The sequence below is a fragment of the Clupea harengus genome, chromosome 1 (assembly GCF_900700415.2).
Source record: "Clupea harengus chromosome 1, Ch_v2.0.2, whole genome shotgun sequence".
NCBI classification, from domain to species: domain Eukaryota; kingdom Metazoa; phylum Chordata; class Actinopteri; order Clupeiformes; family Clupeidae; genus Clupea; species Clupea harengus.
This window is the reverse complement of record NC_045152.1, coordinates 17,376,974-17,402,466: the sequence shown is the minus strand read 5'-3', so window position 1 is coordinate 17,402,466 and position 25,493 is coordinate 17,376,974. Positions and strand designations below refer to the sequence as shown.

General features: G+C 44.6%; 2 protein-coding genes across 3 annotated transcripts in view; one reads left to right on the top strand and one right to left on the bottom strand.

Moving 5' to 3' along the window:
- The window catches only part of grb2b (growth factor receptor-bound protein 2b), a 31,518-nt gene extending 11,392 nt beyond the window's left edge, over nt 1-20,126 (bottom strand). The window contains exons 1-2 of one of the 2 annotated variants that reach the window (XM_012818335.3): nt 19,968-20,126; nt 17,800-18,100 (exon numbers count right to left, since the gene is read on the bottom strand). In XM_012818335.3, coding sequence (XP_012673789.1) covers nt 17,800-17,877 — 78 coding nt within the window. In that variant the 5' untranslated portion in view covers nt 17,878-18,100; nt 19,968-20,126. Of the gene's footprint in view, nt 1-17,799; nt 18,181-19,967 lie in introns of those variants that run through there. The other variant, XM_031569087.1, reaches the window with a different exon arrangement.
- A 1,152-nt stretch (nt 20,127-21,278) lies between these two features.
- LOC105891431 (melanin-concentrating hormone receptor 1-like) lies at nt 21,279-23,622 on the top strand. Its single transcript, XM_012817608.2, has 3 exons — nt 21,279-21,505; nt 21,666-21,738; nt 22,598-23,622. Exons 2-3 carry the CDS (start codon nt 21,675-21,677, stop codon nt 23,620-23,622), a joined length of 1,089 nt encoding a protein of 362 aa, XP_012673062.1. The 5' UTR covers nt 21,279-21,505; nt 21,666-21,674.
- Nucleotides 23,623-25,493: the final 1,871 nt, after the last annotated feature.

The window sequence follows — 25,493 nt, the reverse complement described above, 5'->3', positions numbered from 1 at the left end:
GAGGTTCAGCACCTGGCAGAGTGGTGTGCCAATAACAACCTGGCTCTCAACACCAAGAAGACCAAGGAGCTCATTGTGGACTTCAGGAGGACCAAAGGTGGCGCACACACCCCGACCTGTATCAACGGGACAGAGGTGGAGCGTGTCGCCAGCTTTAAATTCCTGGGTGTCCACATCTCCGAGGACCTCTCTTGGACCCTCAACACCTCAACCATAGTCAAGAAGGCTCACCAGCGTCTCTTCTTCCTGAGGAGATTGAAGAAGGCCCATCTGTCTCCTCAGATTCTGGTGAACTTCTACTGCTGCACCATTGAGAGCATCAACACCAACAGCACCCTCCAGAGGGTAGTGAAAACTGCCCAACGCATCACTGGCTCCCCACTCCCCACCATCGATGCTGTCCAGCGCAAGAGATGTCTGCGGAAGGCGCGCAGCATCGAGAAGGACAGCTCCCATCCCAACTACAGACTGTTTGCCCTCCTCCCCTCAGGGAGGCGCTACAGGGCCCTCCGTTCCCGGACCAGCAGGCTCAGGAACAGCTTCTTCCCTGCGGCTGTCACCCTTTTGAACTCTGCACCACGGTGATAGCTCCCCCTGGCTACCCCCTCACACTCCTTCCTGTCTTCCCCTCTCTACCCTGGCCTGACTGCCACACACCTACCTCCAGCCACTGAACATTTGCACTAAATTGTTCATTGTATATATCTATTTATGTTAAATTGTTGTCATATCCATATTCATCGTACTTATATCTTATCATGTCTCCTACCTCATTTATAACTTTATTACCTCTACTGCCACCTTCACCTGTACTTCACCTGCACTTTACATATATCTATATCACATCTGCACTAATCACCTTTATTGCTGCTCATGTTCTTACTGCTCATACCACTTATATCTTATGTCATACTGTATATACCATATTTATCTATATTTATATTACCATTTGCACATACTCTGCACTCTTCTACTTTGCACTTCTGGTTAGATGCTAACTGCATTTCGTTGCCTCAGTACCTGTACTCTGTGCAATGACAATAAAGTTGAATCTAATCTAATCTAATCTAATCTAATGTTTTACCATTCGTACACGAAGTCTACTGAATTGAGCTGAGATTGTGAGTTCTTTACCTCATCTGATATTAATTGGCAGAGCAAGGTGCCAACACCACCAAAGGGTTCAGTACCCAGGGAGCATACGTCTTGATGAAAATGTGCCAAATGAATAACTGTATATGTTGGTGTTTCCACCTCTATCTGCAGTGGGAGATACCACCCTGGAACAGCCTTCCACAGGACAGATTTCAGAGGAAGATAACGGCATGGAGTAGAACCTGAAAAGCTCCTCCATATCTAGGGTAGGGACACAGACTGGGCATCAGACGGTGATCTTTCAGCCTCCCAATAGTAGGGGACTAAATGCATGAGGGGTGCTGCACTCCACCTGGCTGGATCCACGCCAAGTCCTGCAGGCAACAATCCTGTTGGCAAGACAGGACGTACCATTTCTGTATCTGTACAAACCTCCATATTAAATGATTTAAGGCTACACTTTACATGTTCAATTTCTCTCCCATTCCACATTTCCATCCAAGCAGAAATTAACTGCCACGGAGGACGCAGGTAAAACACTTTATGTCCAATATTTTTTGCATTGCCTACACTCCTGGAATTTTTGGAGGCGTCAATTTGACGACTGTAATATCCAGGGAGAGGATCATGGCCTACCTACTGCCGGAGACATTATGCCATGTGAGCTAACGACAATTGCAGAAATGTAGACAGCAACCAACACATTGCCAGGCTAGGTCATGCCATTTCCTGTGACCTCTCTTTTCCGTGGAAACACATTTGTGCAATTAACTCCCTGAAGTTTTCACTGTCAGTTCGACAGTGTGTCCAAAGGTGAAGGGAAAAAAACAGTTACTTACTTAAATGTAACTGTAACTTACTTAACTCGAAGCCAACTCACTAGTAACAGCCTCAAAGCCAAGCCAATGGCAACCCAGATTTCCAAACGTTGCTGGACGGATAAACACCCTCCAGCTGATGTCTCGGCTCCAGGCATCGAGAGACTGACGCCTATTCACTTCCAACGGCAATGGAGAGCAGGCTTTCAGTAGGGGGAAGGGGATCACACAAGAAGAAAGGCGGTTCTGTTGCAGAAGCCCACTCTTTGGCTTCGATCCTTTATCACATTAGGTGGTTAGCGGCCAAGCAGCACAGACGTTAGCGCATGCTGCAGGACCAGATAACGGACCTGGCTGATGCTCCAGCGATGCAGTTTACAGACAATAACACGCACAACAGCTCCTTTCGTAGAAATCTCCAAGTGTCACACTACATATGGGGGGAAAGTGTTGCCTGGAGCAGCCTGATCTCAACCTGATGCCTGACACATAGAATACACTATTTTCATTCATCTCATCCCTCGTTCATCACCCCCACCCCCAATCATTCTATGCTAGAACAGAAGAGATAAAAGACAACAGCTAACTGCCTACAATTGGGAAAATCTGGGTTTCTTTCCCCACTCCTTTCTGTGAGCACACACAAGTACAGCATTGTGCTTCACTGTGCCTCACTGTGCTAGTTGGCCTCTGTGGGTTTGCTGGATTGTCTCGGCACTTGGTCTATTTTCTTTTAAATCAGGCTGAGGCCAAAGAGTTTGCACTCGAGAAGCTGACCATAATCTCCCTCCCAGCTGGCGCATGGCACAGAAGTGCAGATCATGTCGGACAGCTCAGTAGTGCAAATCACACTTTTCTATCTCCACTTGTACTATGGTGCTGACAGGTCTACTGTGGTGGCACTGCAAATGTCTGGAGTCACCCTTTCTCAATGAGGCCCATTTTGGAGACAGTGATTTTGATTGGCAGTTTTATGGCTGCAGAGAGGATGCCTAGAGGAGGAGTGCACACAGACAAGAAGAGAAAGATGGCTCATCCATGGGAAATAAAGAAGGCTGATCATGTAGGCTATGCATGGGAGAGACACACAAAGGGAGGGAAGAGAGAGAGAGAGAAGCCCTCTGACTCCAACCAGAGAGCCATGCTGCATGGTGGGGGTGGGGTAAAGGGTGGGTCCACGTGTCCGTAGGGCGGCTCAATCCTGCGAGGGATTCAGCAAGAGCCGACCTCACAGCTGCAGCCGGATTATGGGAGAGCATGAATTAATCTGTCAGGGTTGCATACAAAAGCCTTTTTCTCTTCTTTTCGCCCGTTATTATCTTTACCCCCCTTTCAACAGCTCCCTTAAATTTCCCAGTCTGCTATTCCTGATAATAGACCTCCAGCCTACCCTTATGCATCTGTACAGATACACAGAGAGAGAGAGAGAGAGAGAGAGAGAGAGAGAGAGAGAGAGAGAGAGAGAGAGAGAGAGAGAGAGAGAGAGAGAGAGAGAGAGAGAGAGAGAGAGAGAGAGAGAGAGTGAGTGAGTGTGTGTACTCTAAGCCCTCGAGGGCAGATTCAGGGGTTACCAGAAGTCACAATACAACAGACATGCGGATGGAGGCCGTAGCTTTTATGTGGCAACAAAGAAAATGTGCATGCAGCCAACAAGACCTCTGTTCACACACACAGAAAACCTCACAACCCTGTGTGTGTGTGTGTGTGTGTGTGTGTTGGAGCATAGAGGGACTGGAACAAATGCTCCATGTCCACTGCATAGGGAGTTGACAGCTGGGGAGAGACACAGACAGAGAGACAGATGGAAAGAGAGTAAGACATATACTCAGAAAGAGATGTGTAGGACAACGAGTGAGAGGGTTCCCTTGAATAGACACCCGTGTGCTGGGGCAGAGTGAGGTGGGAGGAGGGGGGATGGTAGGCCATCTCAGCAGGGGTGGATAGTGTGTCTATAAGTTTGTGTGAGTCAGTGAGTGAGTGTGTGTGAGAGAGTGTCAGTGCGTGCGTGTGTGTGTGGCAGAGCACTCTGGATATAAGCCCTGGCATGATCCCCAGCGCAGTCAGCCTGCCTCCTCTGACACTAATGAAGTACTCTAGCTCAGCGGTAATTAACACACGGTTTAAGAGTCACACACACACACACACACACACACACACACACACACACACACACACACACACACACACACACACACACACACACACACACACACACACACACACACTAACAGGAGGGGAGGATGGCAGGACCCTTCTCCTGAAATGGCCCCATCTGCCCACACTGCATTCACTCTCTCCCTCTCACTCACCCTCGCCCTCCCCTCCATCTCTGCCAACCAGAAGAACAAGCAGCTGAGGCCCGGCAGGCAGAGGACGAGGGGCTCCCCTCTGACCCCCACGCCACACCCAGACCCAGGGGAGAGGGGTTACAGAGGGAGCAGCAGGACAACAGGAAAAAAGAGATACAGATAGATAGAGACCCAAAAAACAACACGTGCAAGAAAATTGCAGATGATCATGACTCAAGTTCTGCTTTCTGTGCTAGGTACGTTCCAGTAACTGCTTCACCAGAATATGAGGGGAAATCACCGTAATACCATAAAAGGCCTTCATTGAATGTCTGGTGCTGAGGCCTCACTATTTGATTAGAGATAGCAAGAACACTACCCAGAAGTAGGGTTGGGCGATATGACATATACTGTGCAGCGGTAGAAATGTGTTTACCGGTCGAGATTTGACAATACCGTTTCAACCGCGGGAGACTCTTATTTTGAAATCCAATCGATTTATTTTTAGATAATGACCGCCGAACTATACATTATTCCGCTATTATATGGTTACTTGCCAAAACGTTAAATGACCGGACTACTTGCGGAATGATATGAAAGATGTGAATTAGAAGCACAAAACCCATTGCCAATGACCGCAATCATTACTTTTTCGCAGCGGTGAATATAAAGAAATTACAGACCTGCAAACGTTGGGGTGGCCCATTCAAATCAACAGAACTTTTTCTGAACATTCTGAAGAGCCGTATAATAGTCCGTGATACCGTAACCGTGATAAAAGATTTTGGCCATATCGCCCACCCCTACCCAGAAGTAGTGTGGGTGGTATCAATTGTTTCACACACACCATCCTGACATTCCACTGGGGTATATGGTATATGATGGTATTTGTGTGAGTTTTGCTGAACTGAGACCATGTGGTGGCAGACTGGCCGCTGAAGAAAATCACGTGGCTAATAAACTGCTTTTGTAGTCGGAAGACGTCATCTCAAGATAAAGTTACATGTGGCAATATTCTCATGATTCCATATCTAGTCATATTTAATTGATTAGCTAGGAGACCTAGAGAGCAGAAATGACCTAATTTGAGCAAAACTACATTAGCCATCATGCACTGTAAACTCCAGAACCAATAATGAGTAAATGGGGTCAGCCGTGTGGAAGTCGAGTGCCAAGGAAACGCAGATATAACTCCTTGTTGAAGAGTTTAAAAGATCATCCTTAGTTTAACTGACACCACTCCACTTCCTTGTTGTTGCAGAACACACAATGTTGTAATCACACACTGGGGTGTATGGGAAATGTAGTTAACCAATCTACCAACAGTAGCTTGAATATAAACACATAAGAATATGGGCCAGATCACCACAAATTATATTAAATACTAGTAATGCATGCAAGTGGTCACCACAAGAAAGTATTTCTTTTCTACCTCCAAATAATTCTTCAGTTAGCCAAGCTGGCTCCGTATCAGTTTAGAAACGGGAGCATCTATTTTTAACGGTACTGAAAATCCTACTTTCGGAATTTCTAAATACCCCGGTATACCGTATTACCACCCAGACCTATGTGGGAGTCAAAAGAGCAATGCTGATTGGTTAATTGGTCAGAGGATGCAGAAATGCCACAACCTCCAGCAACTGCTTGGATTCCTATCAGGCTTTGAACTGGTGCACTGTACCCTATCAATGTCCCTAGACTCCTCTCTATGATTGGAGCACAGGCTCTCTGCCCTAGCAGGGACAATAGAAGGATTTGTGTACTTGCTGAGGAGGGACTTGCAGATGTATGGAAAGCGCTTCCCTCAACCTACACCAAGAATCTTAGTTTATCATTCTTCTTTTGACAGACATCTAGCGGTTTCGTGGACAAAGTGATGACGTGGGTGACGCTGCAGTTGTGTGTTGTGACTGAGTCAGCGAGGGCTGAACTACCTGGAATCTGGGCTTCCGTGGAATGTGGAGTGTTATGAGTCTGTGTGCTACATAGTTTTATCGTCAGAGTTGGAACACTTGATTTATTCACACTGACTGACTGACTGACTGACTGACTGACTGACTGACACACACATCCCCCCACACACATCCCCCCACCCCCCACATCCACACCCACACAAACAAGCTGGGACTGTAGTGTCTTGAGGAGGAGGCTGTGAGAGAGAGATGCCAGAGCATGTGGGTAGTTTCTCAGAAGTGGCTTCTGCAGTCAGAGAGTCTTGGGCCGTGCTTTGGTAAGCGCCGCTGGTGAACACGCGCCGCTGGTGAACACGCACCGGTTTAGCACATCTGCCCTTCTTCTCTCGCTCTCTCTCTCCGCCCCTTCCTCTACTCTAAGCCTCTCTAGCGTGTCAGTCTGGGTGCAGCCGTGCATGCATGCCTTCCAGCAGCAGACACACAAGCAGACACTCCTGCCAGCTCTGTGATAACTCCATGATGAAGAAGAGGATGAGGATGATGAGATCCCGTCAGCTCACCCGCAGCTTAGCTGGAGGGAGGTGAATGATCTCATCAGTCCAACCAGTCACTCAATTAAAGAAGCCAGAGAACACGTCACACCAGAGATTAGAGAGCGATAGAGAACGACAGGGGACGGGAGTGGATGAGGGGGAAGAAAAAAAAAAGACAAAAATGGAGGATATGATACTGGAAAGAGCAAAAAGTCCTGTCCTCTCACTAGGCACAAGAAAAGAAACATGAGGAAAAGGCTGAAATTCCCCTAAGGAGAGAGCACTAAGCCTGTGTGTGTGTGTGTGTGTGTGTGTGTGTGTATATGTGTATGTGTGTGTGGCCGTGCTCAGCACTGGCCAGCACAGCCTGTCCCTTATCACACACAGACACACACAAAGTGCACACACACACACACAATGTGCACAGACACACACACACACACACACACGCACGCCTACCACAGTATAGAAGAAAGCGTGGTGACCTGCTTGTGTCCATCACACACGCCAACATGGGGGCCGTGGGGCAGATTGCGCCGCCTGCTTGACTGAGCAGAGAAGCAAAGAAGCAAAGACGCTCTCCTCATCCAGAACGGCAGAGACATGGCCATGGCCTTTGTGCTCCACCCCGGTCACTGAGTGTGAATGTGCATCAAGTCAGAAGCTCACCCCCACACCCACACACACACACACACACACACACACACACACACAGAACATGGCCATGCTCCTTTGTGCTTCACCCTCACTGAGTGTGAATGTGCATCAAGTCAGAAGCTCTGTCAGGCTGTCACAGTTAGACGCTACTGTTTATGCGTTCAACTGACTGTCAGACACAGGTCACAGACAAAGACACAGAGCGGTACTTATTAGACCATCTTGCCATTGTACTAGGAGTCCATTTCACTCCATTAGTGTGATACAGGCCAATATTTACTGCATGGCTGTTCTTTTCCCTTGGATGGATGCAGGAACAGGAAGCTGCTGTTTGCACTGTGGTTTGGAAGGCAGTCTGGCTGGCAACTGATGTGGTTGATCAGTGACCAGCACTATGCACGCACTTATGTTGGGCTGAAGTCACTGGTGCAGAAGCAGTACACTGTACCACACAGGGGGTACGAGAGGGGCACATGGAGGGAGGGCGGCGGGCGGCGGGCAGGGGGAGGGAGGCGCTCGTTCTTCTGGTATCCAAGTTTTGATCTGATCTGATTTGACCTCTCCAAGAACAGCAGCACGGAGCAGAGCACAAGCACCTCCAAGAGGAAAATGCCCAATTCAAAGTAATTTCATTAGTTCTGTGGCTTAAGTCTTAAGACAGACAGCAAATAACAACTTCTCTTCACATGAGCCAGTCAAGCTTGAATGAGGTAATATGATTACTTCCAAATTAAACTTAATCGTACGCCATGTTGAAATGGGAGAAATATCTTTGTGTTTCTCAGCTGTTAGCTCGCCTGAACCACCACCCACCTCTGACTGTTGCATCTACTGCTAGATCAGCTACGGCCTGAACAAGCCACTCAGTCTCACTCACACACACACAAACTGAATGTTCTACCACAACCTTGTTCATTAGGTTTCATGCATCCCTCCTCCTACGAATCCAACCCTAATGGATTTCTAGGACAATTTCTCCAGACTGCCCTCCAAAGCCAGGGTTTAAGTAAGAAGCTTAACACAGAATAGAGGCGAGATGGAGACCTCGGAAGGATCGAACTCCACAAAGAACTAATCAATGGCTCCCAAGAGGGGAGAGATGCTAATTAGTGGCAGGGAGTGGAATCAAGCCATTGGAGGGCAAGACAGACTAAAGCCAGCTTTCTGTAGAACAATTGGGAATAATCGTTCCTTCGGAAACCTTTAGCCAAAGTGTCCCCGTGATCATGCATACAATCATTTCGAGATTGGCAAGGCCACAGTTGACCATGTACACATGTGTAAACCTATACAATAAGCATGTACAGGGTACAATAATAATAATCTTTTTTTTTTTTTTTTTTTTAAATAAAATAGGATGACATTGTTGTAAGTGTGGAATCATTTCTGTTTTGACCACAAGAAGTACAAACTGCTGAGTCAAAATGTTTATTTTTCATTTATTATTGTTCATTACTTTTTGGGTAGAATGGCATAACTATTCTGGACTATTGTCTAAACGCCGAAACATCACAGAGGTCAACATGCTACAGCCAACTTGTGTGACTTTGCCCTGTGTTTTGTTGTGGTCTGTTCTGGTATGAGCTGATGTAGGGTTACTACCTGTGCTGGGCTGTGCTGCACTGAAGCGCTCAGACACGTGATGCTATGCTGTAATATCACTGAGGGGAGGAGAGCATGATCTACTGTGTTATTCTGCACTTAACTGTGGCCTACATTCCTGTCTGCACTTTGCTGTGCTTTGCTATGCTTCTGCATAATGTTGTACACTGTTCTAGGCTATGCTATGCTTCTGCATAATGTTGTACACTGTTCTATGCTATGCTATGCTTTCTCTGTCTGTCTGCTACACTGTTTCGCCAGTGGAGGCATTCTGGGACGTGGAGACAGGAAGCTGCTGGGGGTGGAAGAGGCAAAGAACAGGAAGTGAGAACAGAATGGTAGGGGGAGGCCAAAACAAAAAAAGAAAGATAAAATGAGAAAGTAGGGAGAAGAGAAGTGAGGGACTGAAGGTCTACTCCATTCCCTGGTCAGTTTCAGTCCACGGCCAGACCAACTTCTGCTCCTCTCTCACAAGCCTGCTGGAGAGGGAACGCTGGGCTGATTACATAACGCTCGGAAATAATGTTCAACCCCCAGGGGATTGGGCCAAGAGCAAGCCCCAGCAGACCCGCCTGGGCTCGTGTGCGTTTCAGACGGTTCATACACGCCTGCCTTCCAGCGGAGAGCAGCGCCACAGGTCTGTCTGTCTGTCTGCCTGCCTGCCTGCCTGCCTGCCTGCCTGCCTGCCCGCCCGCCCGCCTGCCTGCCGTGAATTATAGAGGAGAGCCGGAAAGCCGACTCGGTGTGAGGCCTGGGGGCTCCTGAGGTCAGAGCCAACGCCGGAAGAGATGCTGCAGAGGGGAGAGGAGTCAGTCAGTCAGTCTCACACTAGTGTGGGGTTGTGGGTGCTAGTTGGGGAGAGCGGAAAGCACAGGCGCTGTCGGTTAGCGTGGGGTTTCTTGTGCTGCTATTCTGCTTTTCCTCTGGGCTTTGACGTGACTCAGAGTCAGTCACGAGATGATGTCACGAGATGCGTGTGCTCCCCACCGGGATATTTCACCCTTAATGGCAGAGTTCCCATCCTGCACTTTCTGGAAGTGATAACTCGGCTTGACAGCAGATCGCTACATTAGACCACTGAGCCATCAAATGTTGTAAACAAACAGTGCTCCAGAAAAAGAAATTCAAAATTCGGGGTTTGTGTGTATAGCTTAGCGGAGCTTGTAATGTATGAGAATATAATATCAATGTAAAACTGTATGGAAAACACAACCATCACAGCGCTTGTCCACACAGAAAGACTACAGCAGGTTCCAGCACCAGCACCAGCAACATGGGGCAGCCTTGGAAGTTACCTCTCTGACTCAGGAGCACGTTACCCCTGGAGTGGACAGCTGCATAGGAAAGGTCGGTTTACAATATAGCACTGCTCAAAACACACACACACACACACACACACACACACACACAACAGGACAAATTAGAACGCACTGGCGTCAAGATCGAAGCAGGGCTACACCAGTGTGACTTCAGACTAAGCGATAAAGGTCTGATGCGTGAGAGATGTCTGCACACACGAATGCTTAAAAAAACAAAACAAAAAAAAACACGATTTCTAAAACCATTAACAGCCACACGAACACTCATTTCCAGTTTCAACAGTCCAAAACCAGAATGCATCTGGAGTGAGACACACAAGAGAGAGTGCAGTGTTTATGACAGCAGATGAGGCTTTGCTCAGACTGGAGGCCCACCCCATCACAAAGATGATGTTTTAAGAGGCTCTTCAGAAAGATCTTTAATGCACCAAGTCCATTTGGCTGACAGGATTATAAAAGCCCTTTCTATTCTTGGATATAAAATCCACTGACACGAGTACAAGAGTCAACAAAAGGTTTAGGACTACAAGCCAGTATTATGAAACAAAAGCGGGCGGCCTTCAGTGACACCCCTCATTAACACATCCCTTTACACAGAGCCCTCTCAGATACCCCATAACCACTTACACTGAAAGCCATTTATTTAGTGTTTATTTAGTGTTATGATGTTGCACGGGAATAAACGCTAAATACTTAAGTCGAATCGTTAATCTATCCCCTGGCGACCTAGTATCCTTAAAAGTAATGATAGTAGTCTCCAGAGAGGGAATTGGAACCATTGGATTAACATGTTTGTGAAGGGCAAAGGGAGGGGGTGACTTCTCCTTCATACACTAACGTTACACTGAGATAGTAATTGGAGTCAGAGTTTCGTAAAGTTCTGTTTTTTTTTTTTTTTTTTGGGAGGGGGGAGGTGTTCTTTTCAGCACGTGAGTCTCTACAAGTAACGTGTAGATTAGTTTCCTGATAAAGGAAGTTGCTATAACTTCAAGTAACGTGTAGATTAGTTTCCTGATATATAAAGGAAGTTGCTATAACTTCAGTAACAGCGGCACTTTCTGTTCTTATGTTCTATTGCTACTTAAGCAGGTAACTAATGTAACAAACATTGTTTGAATATGTAGCTGTGTTTACTTGACAGAAATACTTTCATTGTTTTTTTTTTTTAAATAATTATAAATGTATTTATTTATGTAAGAGCAACATACATACTGATACAAAGTATACTGATTATTCTGGGTGCATTATAGCCTATATAAGCTCAGGCTTAAAAGGTACCTGCAGAGAGGCCTTATTTCTATTTCCCTAAGCGGTATTTAAAACCTATAAAGAACGACTGTAGATGTGCTTAGTGGGTGAACTGACTAAGTAAACCGCCACAAGCCCTTGCCCCATTGATGTCCCATTATTTCTCTCAGGATTGTTTAATTATATGTGAAGCCGTTTAACATCATCCGCAATTGGTTGCAATCACTTTGAACCCAAGACTGCCTTTTATTGGTGAGCTGATTTTGAGAAATTAAACTTTGCTTCAGGCTATGCAGCAAACAATGTTTCCTGGTTGCTATGGTTGCTTAGCTAAAAACTTTAGAACAGTTTATATGGCAGATTCCATTTGCATGAAATCATAGCTAGTTATCTAGCTGACATTACATCCACTTCAATTAAACTGCTGCTTCTCTGCTTGGCTGCCAAATACATACATTTAATTTAGCAGCTAATTAGTTCATATGAACACACCCTAGCAACTGCCAACTGTTAAGATAGCTTCCTAGGCTAGAGTTCCATAGCTAACTAGAATAGCTAGGCTAACTGGCGTGAGACAGAGTATGTGTGATCCCATGTTGTTCTTACCTGCTACATTAATGGGTTTCATATGTGAGAGTTGAGGTTTGGAGGTTGTGGTCCTCAAATGAAAAAGTGCCAACAATCAAGAAGTGATACCATAAATGATAACTATCAGATTTTGGTGGGGGCTCATGAAAGCTAATGAATATGGGCTTTTTTCTTGACATAATTTAATAAAGGCAAAACAACTACACAACAGTCCAGTCATGAAACTGCCATGCATATTATGAATATTTGCCTCAAGGCATAGCCACTGCAAAGGCCACCTGTGTCACTGAATAAACCTGATTGCAAAGGAGCTTGTGATGGGCTTTTAATTGAGCAGGTTTCTAGTAGACAGCTACGGAGAGGGAACATTCCAATATAGATCTGATGTGGGTGTAAACTTGGAAATGCTTGGAAAATTGCGCCCCATTTATTCAAGAAAACATATAAGGTGTTGAGGCATGAAATGGACTGAAGACTAAAACAAGCATTTAAAAGTGCAGACAAACATATACACACAATATTGGTCTAAAGACAAATGTGTTAATGAAATGTCAGACAGCATGCCGGCTGAATTGGCGCTCACAAGCCAGAGTGACTCGTCAGAGAGCAGTGGTGCCACAGGACTACAGATCTGACACCCGGAGCCGAGGGGCAACATGAGCTCCATCAACTCAGCTGTTTCCTTTGACCTTTTCCCCACCGCAGATTTCAAGTTGAATCAGATGAGAAGAAACCACTAACTGTCAGAACTTGAGTGTGTGTGTGTGTGTGTGTGTGTGTGAGTGTGAGAGAGGTTTGCTTGGGTAATGATGGAGATCCAGAGTAGTAATGCAAAAAAAAACATCTTTTCCCTTGCCTGCAGGGCTCAGTTCCGGCATCCTAACACTGACATCACCTGCACACTGATTCACCCTTACACCTCTCCATATTCCCTCTCATTGGGTGGAATATTTCAGATGATTTCATAAGGGCAGATTCACCCTTACACCTCTCCATATTCCCTCTCATTGGGTGGAATATTTCAGATGATTTCATTAGGGCAGATTTGGCCCTCAGGCAGTAGGCAGCCGGCCATTAATAGTTTCAAGGAAAAACCCTCTGTACCGAGTCTGACTGAGCTGTGGGACACATTTTTCTAACTCCATCTGCTTCTCTCGGCTCTCCAGCCCCCCTCTGACGCGGCACCATGATTGTATTAGAGCCCTGAAGATCTTCTCTGAGGCCCCATTGGCGGTTCCTCATTTAGACACCTATTGGATTGTCAAGGCCAAATCAGATTGGGTGTTAGTGCCCGCCATCCATTCTGAGTAAAACTGGCCTCCTAATCCTCTGGCTGTGCTCCTCAAATGCTGCAATCAAACACACATAAGCTGCTGGTAAGCTTCCCTAGGGAAGAAATCAGTTAGGGGGGCAAATTGCATTAATTCTGTGAAATCGATCAGAGTTCTAAGCCTTCTAGGTAGAGTGCGGAGAAAACGCATATGTGAAGATAACAGGAGTCTTAGAAGTCCACTCACCCCCACCCAGTCCTTACGCAGAAAGATGGATCATTAAGAGGTTAACTGAAGGGCAAGTTTATAAGAAAGAACTGCCACATCTCTCTGCTTTGTGTATGACGTGTGTATTGGTTTAAGCTTCTTCTTTCAAATTTCAATTCTCTCGAATGAACTTGTAAAATAAGCTCTCCATGTGACGTGGGTGATGAGTCAGGAAGACGTCACAGCTGATACATCAAATCCAAACAGATGCATGTGTGAGTGAGGTGCAAGTATGCTGTGGCTAGAGTCGAAAGAGTCTATGGCTCTAGCTGCAACAAACTCCCGACCCAGTGACCACTCCTGACTCAGTGGCCGCGAAAGATCTTGTGAGCTTGAGCTCCATACACACATTTGTGAGCCTTAAAACGTGAAGAACTGACAGCCAGGGGAAAAGAAATATCACTCATATCTCAGGGAGACACTAACAAAAGACTAAAAAGACAGCACAGTGACGGTGTCCATGATGGTAACTCATTCACAGTAACTTAGGGAAGGCGCTTGTTTGGAACAGCTTCACCTACGGTGGGCCGCTGATGGTGCATGGGCTCCGGTCAGGCGCGACTCTCCATTCCTCTCTGCGAAAGGTGGCCTGCCTAAGGGCCCTTCCATGAATCTGGACCCTGCTTGAGTGCCACACACAAAGGGCCTGATTGTAGGGGCGGAGTTCCAAGAGAGCTGATGCTGAAGACGTAAAAGGCCAAAGACCTAGGCTACAACCAAATGCTCCCTCTCCCCCTGTCTCTTGGTCACATAAAAGAGCAGAGAGAGCAGAGAGATGGATGTGACTCCGCAAACAACCAAGCTGTCGGAGATTAACCTTAGGGGTTAGGATCGAGAGGGAAGGGTGTCCCTGTACAAAGAGACATTAACAAGACATTCTGAGTTCATAAAGGATACAAAATATGGATTTCTGTTTTCAATGGACAAGAGTCAAGTTCTTGTTACTGTGCATGATTTTCTCGCTAGGTCAAACCCCTAACCTCTACTGCAACCACTTCAATTGTTTTCTTGTGTTTCAAGTACACCACCAGTTGTTGAGAGTTGAGTTGAGAGTTTGTGATCGCGATTAAGCCACCACAGAATGTTGTGACCACAAAGAGCCTATGCAGGGGTGCTTGATTCTTAAGTACAACAGATAAAAGTCAGTCTCTCTCCATACTTCCAGGCCACTCATTAACAGTGGCCTTTCCTGCTGTGCACATCCCTGTGACTGGAGAGCACACTTAGTTCACCCTTCTTTTCTGATGCATGTTCTTTCCCACCTCTTTTCTTTTCAGCATTGCAAACCTGCAGTCTACCAAACAGAGCAAGCACTATCTACCAGCCCCTGGGTTTTGCTTAAGGTTTGCCAACTCATCAAGATGGCATTTCTTGCCTCGGCTCTTAATATTATAGCTGGGGATCAGATCCCTCTTCTCAACTCCCCTTCTTTATGCTCAGCGCAGGCAAGGCAATCTAATTAATAAGCAAAACAAACAAGGAGGAACCATAGGTCTTCAAGCAGTGTGTTTCTCTCACATGGCCACACAGCAGACTGAGGTCATGTGTGGAGCACAAGTAACATATTTGAAACACGGCCTCGCAGTGACTCCTCACACCCGGCTCTCCTCTTGTCATATTAGTGTCAGTGAGTACTGAGCAGCTTCCCTGCAGTGACAGCATATGCTACAGTTTACACATGCCGCTGCCATCAGCAGGACTCAGCAACAGCATGCGCTTCGCTTCGCTCTCAGTCCACAGTTACTCGTCCCGCAGCACAAGACCAAAACAAACAAACGTGCCGTCCAAACACACCTGCTTAAATATGCATGGACCGTTTGCTGCAGGAGTCAGGTGGCAGCAGGAAAGCTGACAGGTGAAAGACAGCTGAGTGACTGGGGTATGACGGGAGAGCAAACAGCTGGACAACTTCAACTTCACTCCTCAGCATATTTGGCCTTTTATTTATCAATCGGACATCCTCATACTGCTGGCCATGTGATGCGTTGCAACAGATGTGCACGCTGTCTGGAGTGGGTGCTGGCTTCTGCCTTTGTACCAATCAGTCTTGACAGCTCCATTTCCGTGAGGCGCGTTTCAAGTGCTGCCTATTGGTTTAAAATGAGCCTGTGATGAGGCCGAGCTGCAGAAGTGACCTTAGTTCTTGGAAAAACAAGAGAGAAAAAGTTGAAATAAGGGACAACGTCACCCCACTTAAGTCTCACGGGAGTCTTCTTTTACAAAAGGAGAAAGCAAACGGAGATGTAAAGCAGAAAAGTCGGCAGTCAGAGTTGCTGCTCCATCACTCACTTCCTCTCTGTGTGGTTAGCATGCAACAGCAGAGGCTTGCTGAGGCAGAAGTCTTTGCATTCTGGGGTCCATGCCACAGCACCAAAGGGCCCCAGTTCTTCCTCTCCCGAAGGTGATCAAGCACGGCAGCAATTGAGGTATATCAACAAAATATCGGTGCAACAAGTACACTCCAAGTAAAACCTCCTTTGTCTTTTGCAGTAATGTAATGTTCTGGCTGAGACCTCTCATGTGTGGGGCCATTTTTCCTGTTTTTCATGCCACAAGACAGAATGAGATTACATAGGCTAGCGGACTAAAACTTATTGAAAATGGAAGCCGTAAGTGCTTGTGAGCCTCTAAGGATTAATCTGATGAAGGGACGCTTGACAGAAGTGACAGGCATACACCAACAGGACACAGATTAGGACTTCAAGACTAGCGCCAACCTTAGGAGAACTTTAAAAGAAGGAATGCACCCAGTTTGTACAGAAATATGGAATACAAGTAACAAAAATGTTTCAGTGGCTTCAGTAGGAGCTGCTACTTGATCTGGCTTCTGCTGCCATATGGAGGGGTCTTTGCACCACACGCTGCCAACTGAGAGCACTAAGGCTATGGCAGCTACAGTCAATTGCTTGCCCAGTGGCAAAGGCAATATAGAGAATCAATCTCTCTCTCGCTCTCTCTGATTGCATTTCCTGCTCGTATCAAGTGTAAATGCCTGTTCAGTCCCCCCAATCCCACTGAACCTGCATGGCATGATGGACCCATGGTCAAAATATAATTTCCCTGTTTTGACAAATCAGTCCCTTCTGAATGGAACAGTCAAGTGATGAGTTGCACAAACGATCTGTGCTGTCAAATGCAAACTATCTGTGCTGTCAAATTACCTATAGATTTTAAAATAAATCTGACCCTGTAATCTTTGTATGACAGCTTTGTATGTTCATCTGAGGGGATTAACACAACTATGAATAAACCTCAACGCTGTGTAGAGGGAGGGAAATTCTGTCTTCCTGGTTTCTTGTACTCTCATCTAGTCAAAAATGAGAACACAAACTCTTTTACCCTTGTTCTTTTGAATGAAAAGGGAGTGAAGCTTTGTGCCAGGCAGCCGATAGGTTAGAGTCTAAAGGTCCAGTGGTATTTTTTTTTAATACGGACTGGATATGCAGGTACAACAGAAAGTGTGTGGGGGGGGTGGGGGGGTGGTCATTCTCTTACAGCTGCATGTGTCACAAACCATCAAGGAATGTTAGTCAGGACTAATGGCAAGACCACCACCACTGTGATGCAGCATCCAACTACTGCTGATGCTGGATCAGAGGGAGGGAAGATAAGTCATGCTTACATCTTTCATTTAGGTTTACACATGCATGATAGCATCTTCAAAGTCCTAATGGAAACATGGTCTGAGTTATCAAGTCCACTTGATGGATTGACAATAATATGAAATTGAGAATGATAATTAAACGATTATATATAACCCCCCCCCCTTCCGATGCCTGCACTGGTGAAAGTTATAATACATCAGTAGTGTTTCATGATCATAAATGTATCAATTCTCTTCCCACTAACATAGACGGAACCTGAGGTCTGCGCCTCAATTTAGGCCAATATATTTGGAAACCAGATTGTGGTATAGCATCATTTCTGGATTCTACCATGCAAATGATTCAAAAACATCCAGGCATGTGGGCTATTAGAACTCAGAACTGTAGTAAATGTTACTGTAGTAAACACTATCTAACACAGCAGAAAGGATATTGTAAGCGCTCATTCCATATTTGCAATATGCAATATTAGTGAGGGTCTCTCAATAAGTGTACACTGCACCGCATTTAAATGAAACATAAGCAAGGTGCAGCTTCAATTTAGTTACCATCTCAACATACAACACGTGTTAAATAAGAGAACAGCAATGTTTACCTTCAGGATTTCCCCCCGTTTGAAACTTAACTCGTCGTCAGCAGTTGCTTTGAAATCGTACTTAGCAATCGCTTCCATTGTTTGGTGGATTCAACGTTGAGAACAGCCTGGTGTTGCAGATAGTTGACCGTGTTTGCCTCAGTTCCCGGTGGTTATTCCCTATCGTCAGGGAATGGATACAAAGACTCCGAATAAAAGCTCAGATATCAGGATCCTGCGATCGGTCGCTCCGAGTCTCTCCTCCCGTCTGTGACCCGTTCCCCTGCGGCTAGATCCTCACATAAAGGTCAGAGCGGGGAACCTACGAATGATAAAATAATTAAGCATTAATCCTTACCGCAGTATCTTAAAGAGAGAGACAAACGAAATCAATAACTAGTAGCTAACGTTAGAAGCTTGCTTCTAGTTTAACACAGTTACCGGACCGCGCCCCGCAACACGACTGGCGTTTAACAGCGAAAGCTCTTCAAAAAAAGAGGAAGGAAACCGTATTGTTGACGTTTCATGTAGCCAACTACCATCTGCGTTTGTGTCAGTGACTGTCCAATCAGACAGCACACTGGGATAGCATATATCCAATAAGAAAACCCAAAATCGACATAAAAACCAATAAGATCTAAACGCCTCTATGTTCAGCATTATGAAAGATAAGCGAAGCAGTCTAGGATAACGTCATCACAGACAGGATATGCAGTGAATACAAATATTTGATATCTATCTATCTATCTATATATCACACAAAGTATACCAAATCTCATGAAAAAACACAGAGGTTTCTCAAATGGATGTGTGGAAACACTTCCAGCAGTTACAGTCCTTGCAGCAGATAGTGTTATCTGCACTTGACGTTAAAAATAAAGTACAGTTAAGTTATCGCACTAACAATACGCCCACTGGAATCAATATCTACATTATTTGCAGTGAAAGCTTCACCCTACAATGGAAAGGACGTGCATAAACCCCAGTCAAATGACACATTGCCAAGATAATAGGATATATCAATTCGTTTTAGACCAGTTTATCGATGCAGCTTGTACGTAAAATACGTAAAATGAAATAGCCCGCAACACAACCACTGCAGTCAGCCTCTGTCGGGTGTCCGGCTTGATTTGCCTAAAAACTAACGTTATTTCCAAAGTGAGGTCACCAATCTACAAGGTACATGGTTATACTTTACTCGTTTCTAGAAGACATTGGCTAAATATATATAACAAAATAGATCTGCCATTATTTCTATTGCACATGATTGCTGATTTACCCTTACGACAACCTCAGCCCCAAATCCCAATCTAGCAAACAGAGTCCGTCTAGATTTTTCTCTTCAAGGTAACGTTAGCCAACAACTGAGAAATAGGAACATTACCAACACTGTTGCCCAACTACCACTTCTTCTAAAATAAACCACAAATCGCAATGGTTTGCTAACGTCAACTATTCATTGAAGACACAATAAGAACAGTACCAAAAGTAATTTCAGCAGCTAAACAACTGGATTTCGATTTGTTTTTCCACTGACAAGTTAAGTTAACACGGGACGTCTCAAAGGGTGACATTTCAAACTACCCTTAAAGCTAATGCAGGCGGACCCAGATGTGAATGGTCTGATCTAGTTAGCAAGCTATTGGCGCATAGAGGATGCTCATCATTTAGATATACACTACGCTGATTTAATTGGGGGAGCGGCGAGCTATCTGTTTGACATCTTATTTTGTTCCATTATCAGTATCGCTATACACAACACTTTGTTAGAACTGCTACCTGACTTGATATCTGGTCTAAGGCACATCTTGCATCTGAATAAAACATTACTGGCGTTGTTTTGCCGACTTAATCTGCGTTATAATCAAGAAGCAAATATGAAAAAACAGGCCTACTCAAGCACATAACACTAGTTGACTCAAAAATCCACATGTTCAAACATTCACAAACCGGAAAGCGCTAGAAATCTATCAAACTCTACGTTTAATTCGAATGAAAACGATCAAGAATACTACCTTGGCCATTTTGTTATAATGCTGTTAACTCGTTCAGGGGCAACTACTCTAATATCATGCTGGCTGGTGTTATGAGACTGGCTAGCTAGCTAATTCACAACTTGGCTAATGGAAAAAGAACACACAAAAAATCGTTCAAATGTCAGTGGACATTGCATTCATACAGACACTTACCTCTCCTAAGGAACTGCGTATAACTAAAAGCGATCTTATGACAGCAAATGCACTTTTAAAGGGTCTTTTCGTGCGCAAAACACTCTATATATTTGTACACTGCTCCACCAGTAACTACTGCGAAACTAGCATAGCATAAGGTGGGTAACGCTGAAATACTAACGTTACTCGGGTCGCGTAAATAGCAAGATCCGTCATAATAAAAGTCTACGTTTTGAAAACCTAAAAGGACTTTGCTAAAGTGCCCAGGTCTACACACTACGCCTATCAAAATATACTGCAAACATTCAGATTAACCCGAGGTCCAGTTCACAAACATGTCATATATGGCTATCTCAGAGCATTTTACCTCTAATTCCTTTGCTAATTGAGTATTACCAAACTATACACTGCAGGGCCGTTCTACACGTTACCTCTCGAAATTGATCTTGGGTCTGCTTTGAGTTTTAATTTGACACAGCGAGGAAGTCTCGGAGCTTGGATGCATGGGCAGATGACTCCACAATTTCCGGTTCCTTGCAGATGTTTAGTAAAAATCCGTTACAGTTGTATCCAACCACATAGACAACATTGATTTATGTATATGTATTGTATGTATTTATACATTATGTTCGCCTTCCATGTAGGCCTAATCATTTGATCAACCTACATGTACATGACGCAAATTTGACTTCAAAAAACAAAAAATCAAACCCACTGTTCAGTCTTTTTTCGTGTCTGATTAAGCTATAGCTAAAATTGAATACATATATATAAATGTGAAAGCTTACCCCTGTTCAAACCATAGTTGGCCTTATAATTAAACATGTAAGAAATTGATTCCCCATTGCCAATACCCAAATATTGAAGGCTAGGAAAGGGCGACATCTTCTGGATTAAAACACGCACCTCCACCTTTGACGTTTTTCATGTTTGTGGATGATCTGATCTAGTCACCTAGTCTGGTCATTGGCTTCTCTAGACTAATTTGAGCCGAATATTGTGATAGGTCAAAACAAACATTATTAACATAATTACAGACCTGGTAGCAAACAATTAAATGTGTTATGACAATAAGGAAGAGTGAAAAAGACGTTCTCCAGATGTTCAATGAATATTAATCTTGTGGGACATTGTAGGTGTATTCTTCATGCCAGTGTATAGTTGCGTTTTTGGCAACAGAAATGACACGAATTGCACAACTGTTTGAGGAATGTTGCTATGGCGTCACTAGATGTCACCAAGTTCCCATTGTATTACATATGGCAAAGGGAGACAGTCCACGCAGCCTTCTACGTGACGTAGGCTAAGAAATATTAATCATCTTGGATAGTAAATCGTTCCACCAGCACCCGTCTGTCAGTTGGTTATCTCTCGACGGTAGGCTACTACAAGATCCAGTGCTGTGTTGTTTCAAAAAGGATCACGTCAGATTCATAGATTATAGCCTAAATGGAGCCATGAGACAAACACGGGGAAAGTATTGGGAAGTTCAAACGGGAATTTTTAAAATCGCTGTCGGAATGAATCACCTACAGTTGGGGAGACAGGTTATATAGGTGAGTGATGCATTCAATAGTAAGCAGTGTACACGACTTTGTACGTATGGATTTGCTCAAAATGGTTACCGGTTTTAACATTATGTCAAATATTTATTTTACTGTTTTGTTTTATCAATGTGGCTTGTGTGAAAAGAAAATTCCTGTCATCTCCCCAAAGCCAGTTATCATGGATTTAGACATCTCATACAGCTCATACGGAAAGGACAATGAAACCGAGGACGCACAGTCAGGTAAAAGATAACTTAAACCCAATTCTTAGATTTACAACATTCTGTATGAATGTTTACAGGGGTTGTCAGATGTGTAATGTGTTGGAAAATTTGAAAATGAGTAAACCTATAGCCAACATTATAAAACTGCATACATTAACCTATCAGAGTATTGATGGTTAGTGATAGGCTACTAATACTACTAGGTTACTACTACTACTACTACTACTTCTACTACTACTAATAATAACAATAATTCTTCTGTCTGCCTAAGGGAGGTTTTGTTATTAACGTTGTTATAAAAGTCCTAATTCATTAGGCAAGGCAAGTTTATTTATATAGCACAATTCAAAGTGCGTTATAAATTAGCAGATAAAATAACATAGAAAAATAAGAGATTTTAAAAAGGCAAAGTGCATTATAAAAAAACATAGTAAAAAAGTAAAGTGCGTTAGAACAGTTGGCAAGCTGCATGAGGTGACTTTTTTTCAGTCCCAGCTGTGCTGTTGTTGGTATTTGCAAGGGATCTGTTGGTTGTTTGCTAGTTAACTCGCTAGTTATAAACAAAAACGGCTTAATGTCTGATGGTGTAGATTCAACCAGTAAACAGCAAAGGTGATTAATGCATTTGTCAAATTTCAATACAATAAACATCAACAAAAAAACGACAAAAAGGGGTGAAGCCTACTGTTTGTGTTCCCTTTTGACACAAATCCCTAACAAAGTGTAGACTAGTTGTCTCCAGACATTTCTCCAGACATGTCATGTTAATGAAGTCAAGTCTGGGCCCCTGAGACTAGTTCAGTGTTGACCTTCATTGTTGTGTGGAGAAAACACACCTGAACATGGACCAAATGTTCTTTTCATTCCTTTCATGCAGAGATAGACAGGAGTTATCACAGTGCAGTAATGCCCAGCCTCTATGGGGCCATCTGTCTGGTCGGTATTGTCGGAAACTGCATTGTGATATACACCATAGTGAAAAGAAGCCAGTTCTGTGCACAGCAGACCGTACCGGATATCTTTATCTTCAGCTTGTCAGTGGTGGACCTGCTCTTCCTCCTGGGCATGCCTTTCCTCATTCACCAGCTGCTGGGCATTGGCTCCTGGTGTTTTGGGGCCACCATGTGCACAGTCATCACAGCACTGGACTCCAACAGCCAGATCGTTAGCACCTACATCCTCACAGTCATGACGCTGGACCGCTACCTAGCCACTGTGCACCCCATCCGCTTCAACCATATCCGGACACCTCAGGTGGCGGTGGCTGCGGTGATACTTGTGTGGATTCTCTCCCTGCTGTCCATCACTCCTGTCTGGATGTACGCTGGCCTCATGCCCCTGCGGGATAGATCGGTGGGCTGCGCTCTGCTCCTGCCCGACCCGGCCAGAGACACCTACTGGTACACGCTGTACCAGTTTGTGCTGGCCTTTGCCCTGCCGCTGTCGATCATCTGCGTGGTGTTCTTCAAGATCCTCCAGAGCATGGCCTCCACTGTGGGGCCGCTGCCCCAGCACAGCCTGCGCATCCGCACCCGTAAGGTGACCCGCATGGCCGTGGCCATCTGCCTGGCCTTTTTTGTGTGCTGGGCACCCTACTACATCCTGCAGCTGGCCCACCTAGGTGTCCAGAGGCCCAGCGTCGCGTTCCTCTACACCTACAAAGTGGCCATCAGCTTGGGCTACGCCAACAGCTGCATCAACCCGTTCCTCTACATCATCCTGAGCGACACATTCAAACGGCAGCTCCTGGAAGCCCTGCACCCGCCAAAGCGCAGCCTGAGGGTGGAGCCAGGCACAGGGGATGGCAGCCTCAACATGCGAGAGGGCGCCCTGGACAGGGATCATTTCTCCGGGGATCAGCTGCTCAACCACATGCTGCCAGTGACAATGGCTGTGAACTGAACAACCAATATGTCAGTCAGGGTGACTGTAGTAGACATCAGTGCACAAACCATAGCTATGGTGAATATAATACTTTCACAGTGTCTGTCTGTCAGTGGCTACACACCCTGATACAAGGTTCTGGTTACAGTGACTGTGCACTGACCATTACGCTTTTAAGCACTGTTGCCGTGCAGAAAAACAGGAAGACACAGGGAGACTGACCAAGCACAGGGGAAGCTGTTTCCACAGATAAATGTGTCCTTGCCTAGTGAGGCCAACGGCAGCTCTAATGACCACGCATCACCATGCATGTTGCGTCCTGATCACTGACTCATATGTGTTTGTTTGGAGTACAATTTACAGGACATTGTTCTGTCAAGGATTTCAGTACGTACAGAATAATAATCATACCTTGAGCAATCATTTGGTGATCATGTAATACATGCGTACACATGCATGTGAAGTATTACATGTTTTACATAAACATATACAATATCGTTTGTCTCATATTTCTATGTATTATTCATTCAGAATCAGTGTGATAAAGTCATTTTTTTCAATATATGTATATTCTTGAAATACATGGTTTAAATTATGAAACCAAGGCATTTCCAACTTTGTTAATTGAGCCATTTGAACTCTCTGAAAACTAGCTGAATGTGGATGAAAATAGGATGGTAAGGAACGGAGGATGTAACCGGTCAGCTTATTGAACTGTTTTAGTTAACAGTTAAGTGGAAAGGATACCTTTGCATCATCATTTTTTGTGGGTATGATCTACTGTATGTTCTTTTTTCTACCTGTGATTCATCTAAAAATAGGCGAGTAAGTAATGTGTTAAGGGACTACCTCAGAGCACATATTTGTGTTCCGTTTAAATTCCTTAGACTGAGCATCAGCTAACTGAACTATTGAACATGATAATGCTGTTATGTTCTGTCATGTATTTTGAATTATTTAAATTGTATGGTCAAAGCTTGGCCCAAGGTTTGCATTTTATACGTCTCTATGTTAAGCGAAATCCAGTGAGTAACTGCTATGTATAGCGGTAGGTAAAGGGTAGAAGTCATTCTAATACTGCATATAAGGTTTCTTCTAAGCTGTGTTACAGAAAATCTACAGATGTGTGTGTGTGCATTCAACAACGCAAAGTGTTAATGCACAGTAGTGTTCGTATCGTATCCACATTGAGAAGTGTGCAATACTACACTGGAGGATTTTTTTTATTTTGGGCTCAACTCGGTAACTCAAACTGCCTGGTAATGTACTGATCTTGTGATGAATATTGTGTCAGCATTCGTGTCAAAGTTAATTCTTAATTCATAAATTCTTCATTCACTTTACTTAGAAATAAATGGTGTTTGCTGTTATGAAACTCTGTTGTCAGAAGAGCATTTTCTTATGGCTCCTTTTTTTAGTCAGTCAGGATGCTCTGAATGTGACCAAAAACGTTTTTCACTGGGTAGCACTCTGTAACCTTTTTCTCTTGATGTCTTTGAAGTCTGCTACATGGGCATTTAATGGTGTGCGAGTTCTTGGACTGACTGATACATATATGCTGGAACCTACGCAACCACCAGGCCGTGAGTTACAGGCGCAACACCCATGTTGTCCCAATCCTCTATTCCAGTGACACAGGACTGATGTAGTACTCTCAAGAGGCTGGAGAATAATCAGCCCAAGTGAATAGGTGTTAGTGAGGATTCGATTCATCAAGCATACAGATTTCACATGCACAGTTGAAAAGTTGAGTGTGTTGGCAGAAGCTGACAGCTTTGGAAAGCCTATTTGTACAGTCAAAGGAGAGCCAAACAGCCATTACCTTGCTTAATGGTAAAGCACTTTCTTTATTCTTGTCTGGCTATAGCAAGCAAGATAATAATGAATAC

Bases quoted from the DNA above. Each gene is read 5' to 3' on its own strand.
- LOC105891431 (XM_012817608.2), top strand. From the start codon at position 21,675: ATGGATTTAGACATCTCATACAGCTCATACGGAAAGGACAATGAAACC. The intron at 21,739-22,597 runs GTAAAAGATAAC...CCTTTCATGCAG, and splicing joins AACCGAGGACGCACAGTCAG to AGATAGACAGGAGTTATCAC.